Below are 6000 nucleotides of genomic sequence, written 5' to 3' on the forward strand. Positions count from 1 at the left end.
GTTAAATAAAAAACAATCCAGATAGTACACGTGATCCAAAAACAAAACTATAGACCTGCTCCGCATCCATAGCCAAGGATTCGGATCTCCTCGATCAGATTCTCCATGATTACATGTTTACGGTTCATACGACTGTTTGGATGACTAAGTATACGACACAGTTTCGAATGTTGGCCAGATAGTACATGTGATCCAAAACAAAAGTGGGTTTTATTATCTTGTAATAAAATCCCAAACCTGCTACCAACTTGACATGACCCAAACAGGTGTAACAGGTCCCTAAAATACCTATATAGATGGCTGATGTCTATCCTTAAAATTAAACTTTGTGGGCAATAATTACCAATACATCTTCAAAAGTTGCATAGCGTGACTATTGAGACGTAAGTGTCAAAAGAACAAATGAATAAACGTTTCAGCAGACAAACATTTATTTCCCATTAGCACTGGACCATATCGCAAAAAGTATCAAGGAGACCATCAAGAAGCCGAGGTTCCTCCAACAGATCATCAACGACTTTCTGAATCAAACTTCCTTTCTCATGATCCATAATGGTGACACTGTTTTCCTTAGTCAAAGTCTGGAAAGGTTGACCAGAATCAAAAGTCAAAGTCAGAAGTCTGGAAGTTTAACCAGAAATAAAGTCAATCTAAATTCAAATTATTGTTCAAATGAACAAAGTACAAATCTTTTTCTAAAGAATTATCTAAATGCAGCAGTTTTGACACCCAAAAAAAGTCAAACTAAATTGATCACCATCCTTTAAGTCATAGTATAAATCTTATTTTGACAAAGGGTTGCGTTAAACTTACCCCCGCCACCCCCTCCATTTTAACTCATTGTCAAATCTCTAATACTCTTCCCTTCCACAATAATATAAAACAAACAAAAAAATCCCCTTAATTTGACGTCTGTCAGGGTACGGTACGATGAAAATTTTAGGGGGTGGGTGGGGTATGTTTCGCCAACGCCTTAGCAAATTGTCTAAATGTAGCACCTTTCACACCGAAGTCAAACTAAATTCAAGAATAGTATCCTGAAAGTCAAATGGGTAATTCTACACACACCCCTTTAATAATACAATTTGTTAGGGTATTTTAAAGGTATTATTTATACCAGTTGTTTGAATTACCCAGCCATGCACGCTTTGTTGGGAGTCGTCGACAGATTTCTTGCCGGAAAAAAAATTTAAGTAAAAGAAAACACCGAAAGCGAAGACGTCCAACCCTTTTACGTAGGCACATTACCAGATAACACACATACAAACATGAATCATATAAGGTAACATACCTGATTTGTCGAAAATCAACGCTTCATTAGTATCCTCAACAGAACCGCAATCACTAAAGCTTGAAATTTTCAGTTAAAATCAGGATTCAAGATGAAAAAAAACAAACAAACAAATAAATTCAAAATGGGATACGTATTAAAGCTTGTGGCGATTAAAAAAAATAGAAAAAAAATTGAAATCAGAAAAGAAACAGATAGACACAATATTGCGATTTGCGATCGAACATGAATCAGAATACATACTTGTAAGTATAGATACAGAATGAGCAATTTCAAAAAGCAAACATCGCACATGTTATCTATAAACTCACAAATACTATCAATACCCTGCTAACCAATGAGATTACACAAAACGCAGCTTACGCTATTCAAGACGGTTAAATGCAGGAAATAAATACAAAACCAGGTCGCACCCTAATTACTTCGATTTCCGATCCACGTCTTTTTTTGGCTTAAACCCGCTTTCAGAAAGAAGTTTTGACAGAAAATTACTACTGTTATCGTCTATATCTCTATCACTAAGCCTGCTTAGAGTGCTTATGAGAGACCAATGAGTCTCAAAGTCTGGTTTGTACCCAAACTGTTGCATTCTTTGTAAAAGCTTCGACGCCTTTGTAAAGTTTCTTTCGAACCGATACCTACTAACCACCGACCCAAACATCCCCTTACTCGGTTGCTCTCCTGCACGAATCATAGTGTCGATTAGCTTTTCGCCTTCTAACGTTCTTCCACATTCACAAAGCTTTTCGGTCAAAACTTCATATGTGTTGATACTTGGCGCGAGTTTGTGGTTCAACATTTCGGTATAAAGATCAAGGGCGTCGTCGATCTTGTTACAAACGCTTAACTCTTGAATTAAACGATCGTAGGTTGTTGAATCTGGGATGTTTGCTTTCATCAGCATACTGTCGAGAAGATCGGAAGCTGTGTCGTTTCTTCCATGATGACACATCTTCTTGATTAGATTATCATAGTTTATGTTATCAGGAATGAGGTCTTTACGAATCATGTTTTCGAGAAACTTTACAGCTTCTTGAAGCTTACCCATGTTCAAAAAACTCGTGACGATTTCATTCTGAACAATCGAACAATGAACCCATCTTTTGGTTTCCATTTCTTGACTCAATTTCAAGACTTCCGTGAACTTGTTATCTTCTAAAAGCGATCTTACTACTGCTCGTAGAGATCGGTTGCTTAGTTTCAGTTCTTTTGATATCATTTCGGTTAGATAATAAACAGAACGTGACCCAGATTCACAGTTTGAGAATCCATATACAAGAAAGTTATACGTGACATCGTCAAACTCGAGTCTCTTTTCTTGAATTTCGTCTAGAATCGTATCAACAAATACACTGTTCTTTGAGGCGAAAAGATGGAACATGAGGATGTTATACAAAGTTATATCTATATGTGAAGAACTCTGTTTGACCATTAGATCTTTCAGTGAGAAAGCATAACGGTATCGACCCTCGTTGCACATTAACGATACAAACTTACTGTAACTTGAAGTGTAGATGGTTATGTTCTTCTTTAAGATAGCACCGAATACCTATTTGACTTTCGTCAAGTCATTAACCGCACAATACCCATGAAGCAAAACATTATAAATGTCGACATTAGGGGTCGTAATATTGGCTAGCATCGTATTTGACATAACAAAAGCTTCTGAGAAACGGTTCTCTTTGCAAAGCCCGCTTAGAAGATGACTATACGCTACCTGATCCAAGCGATAACCGTGTTCTAAAAGCTCATGGAACAAAAAGCGAGCTGTTTTAGTGAACCCGATTCCGCATAGATTTTCAAGAAAACAGTAAAAGATTTCTGTTACTTCATGCGGGTAATCCATCATTGCATGCTCAAAGAGAGACAAAGATTCCACCACCATATTGTTCTTGCATAACGAATTGATTAAGGTTCTATAATCATTCAACGTAGGTAACCAGTTCTTGTTTCGAATGAAATCGCAGCATTCACGAATGTCACTTGAGTTCCCTTTCTTGCATAAACCTTTTATTAAAGCGGAATATGTCTCTTTCGTGATTACGACTTTCTTCTTGACCATTTTGTCGAATATTTTCTTTGAAAAGAAGACTGTCGAAGCGCCCGCAAGCATCCCGTCTACTCCATACGGGAAGTATCTATTAAACAACAAAAAAAAATTAACAAATAAATAAGAAAATAAGAAAATTGATTTGTTGATGAACATGTAATACAAAAGTAATGCCAATTACCCTGTAGAAAGTTTATAGCCAGGCCATCCGCTCTTGAATCCTTGATATCCACAGGCTAAAGTCACAAAAATCATGGCGAAAATGTTTGCGATTGTCACAACCGATTGCACAAAAGTGCTCTGCCACACAAAACAAACAACTTAAGATGTTTGTTTTTTATACAGGAATTTACAAAGTTTTTTTGCTACTCCACTAAATCAAAATATATATAATATGTTTTCCAATCTGCTCACGAATATCTACATCATGAACAACCTAATCATCACACTACAAATCTCCGTAAAATCTCAGTAAGTCAAAAAATAAATCAATATAAAGTAGCATGTATACATCTAATATAAAGTAACGATTGTCGACTTTTAGACATTTGAGTTGTATTTCATGATTAAGAAAATGTGTATCTCTCCGATGTTCAAGCTTCATTAAGAATGATTGTTCAAAACCCATGAATGCTTTAAAAGAGATCCCGTAGAATCATGATCTTACCCAATATCATGAAGAAAAAAATATCATATGGATGCATATCACAATTTGATTACATCCGAAGTTCATGAAAGAAACGCAAATTTAACTACCGTCATTAATCTAAGTTTAAGAAATCAAATTGTGGGTTAAGTAAAACAACAAACACTTGGTGTGCATGAAAGCAAACCAGAAATTAAACTATCCTAACCTATCTTCACAACAATTTATAGAAGTAGTCTACACCAATAAGTATATAGCTACACCTAAAGTCCATGATTGAAACAAAAGAACAAATTGTCATTTGGTGGATAAGTGATGATGGATCAAATGAGAACAAACCATCTACACCAATTTGAACGTAGATCCAATATGTGAACTTCAACTTTTTTAACACATATTCATAGACATATCTCATAAAAATACAACTTACTCCATGAGAATCATCCAACCAACCGATTCATAGACATATCTTCAGATCCATGAATCAGAAAACCACCGTGCTCCGCCATTGGTTATAGTTGTCAGTTGATTCCGACGGTGTTAGATCGCGAGCAACATCCAGGTCAAACGTGGATGAAATCGCCAAATATGATAATGACAATGGTAGGGTTTGTCATACGACAGTCAAGATGAGGCAAATGTTTGATAAATCGATAATGAATGTGTACTGGTGAAATCGATAATGTTGAAGACGGCAAAGAGTTAGGGGTATAGATTCTAACATCCTTCAATCATACAGGATAATCAAAATGGAAGAGTAACAACGAAAGAGATTAACAACGAAAGAGATGAAGAATAAAAGGAAAAAAAGTTACCTATGTTACCAGAAGGAAAGAAGATTGTAGGAGAAGGAAGCCATCTACGCGTGTTTTTGTTTAGGGTTTTAGTTTGAGCGGGATTTTGTGAAATTAGAGGCTGTAGAGAGGACAGGTGGCAATTAAAGGTGTAAGAGGATGCCAAGTGGCCTAAATTTATTTTGTTTTATTAGAAGTAGTAGATATGGCGAAGAATGCAGAAGAAAACACTTGGTCTTGCTTGTCACGATGATCTAATTCTGTGATCGTTGTTGTTTCTTAAAAAAGAGAGAAAAATTAAATAATTTGTTTATTCAAATTAGAGTAAAGATTTAAAGATAGAACATATCTTCCGCAAAGCTATAAATTTAAAGAAAAAAAGTGTTGTATTTCCAAACTAGGTTATACTCCCGGGTATTACACGTGGTTAAACAATAGAAACGATTTAATTATATCATCTGTAAAAAAATTCATATAACTGACATATATGTAGAGAAAGTGTATCTTACAATTGGCCTTAACGTACATTACGTACGCGAGTATAAATCGCACATTATAAAAAAGCGCGTTCATGAATCTGGGAAATCGCATGGGGGGATGAAATCGCATGGGGGATGAAGATCTGACGGTTGTGGTTATCGCGTACGCAATGTATGATAAGCCATTTTGTATGTTAACTGGCCCCCGTATATCTATTACCAATATGACAGTTCACACAGTTAACTTGAATTTATCACAAAAACCGACTTATGTTAATTAGTAACACTGAAATACTAAATATCTCGTGTATTAAATGGGTTAAATACTAAAAAAATGTAATACACAGAGATAAATATTTTTTTATATAATTGAATTTACGTATTATATTACGTAGGATAACGTATATAAATAATATTATTTTATTATTGTGTATCTTCTACTAATGTTACAAAATGAAAAGTTAATACCCTAGAATGTGATTTTAAACTATTAGTACATAAATATGTTACTTTATGCAAACTACAGAGACTAACTATGTAATTAATTCTTAAATAAACATAAAAAACAAACAAAAGGCACTTAGGCCTTAACGAATTATACAAACTAACTAGTAAAATTCCCTCACGTGTTGCGGCGGGAATTTGGTAGGTATTGGTTCAGTTCATTATGTATTGGTATGGTACCGACACTCGGTATAGCAACCAAAAGAAAAAAAAAACAAAAAATATAAAGTTGTGAT

The 6000-nt window shown here is 35.0% G+C and overlaps 2 protein-coding genes across 3 annotated transcripts; both read right to left on the minus strand.

The window, feature by feature from the left end:
• Positions 1-1488: 1488 nt before the first annotated feature.
• On the minus strand, positions 1489-4881 carry LOC110918004 (pentatricopeptide repeat-containing protein At5g15280, mitochondrial-like). Of its 2 annotated transcripts, none has more exons than XM_035984921.1 (3): positions 4803-4881; positions 3523-3641; positions 1489-3429 (listed from the first exon to the last, which is right to left on the minus strand). In XM_035984921.1, the coding sequence occupies exon 3, from the start codon at positions 2769-2771 to the stop codon at positions 1710-1712; it is 1062 nt and encodes a 353-aa protein (XP_035840814.1). In that variant the 5' UTR covers positions 2772-3429; positions 3523-3641; positions 4803-4881; the 3' UTR covers positions 1489-1709. The 2 variants fall into 2 exon arrangements, with proteins under 2 accessions (XP_035840814.1, XP_022018096.1); XM_022162404.2 differs by lacking the exon at positions 4803-4881 and adding an exon at positions 4418-4796.
• LOC110920071 (pentatricopeptide repeat-containing protein At4g20090) lies at positions 2841-4496 on the minus strand. Its single transcript, XM_022164310.1, has 3 exons — positions 4437-4496; positions 3523-3641; positions 2841-3429 (listed from the first exon to the last, which is right to left on the minus strand). The coding sequence occupies exons 1-3, from the start codon at positions 4494-4496 to the stop codon at positions 2841-2843; spliced, it is 768 nt and encodes a 255-aa protein (XP_022020002.1).
• Positions 4882-6000: the final 1119 nt, after the last annotated feature.

Source organism: Helianthus annuus, chromosome 16 (genome assembly GCF_002127325.2).
Source record: "Helianthus annuus cultivar XRQ/B chromosome 16, HanXRQr2.0-SUNRISE, whole genome shotgun sequence".
Taxonomy (NCBI): domain Eukaryota; kingdom Viridiplantae; phylum Streptophyta; class Magnoliopsida; order Asterales; family Asteraceae; genus Helianthus; species Helianthus annuus.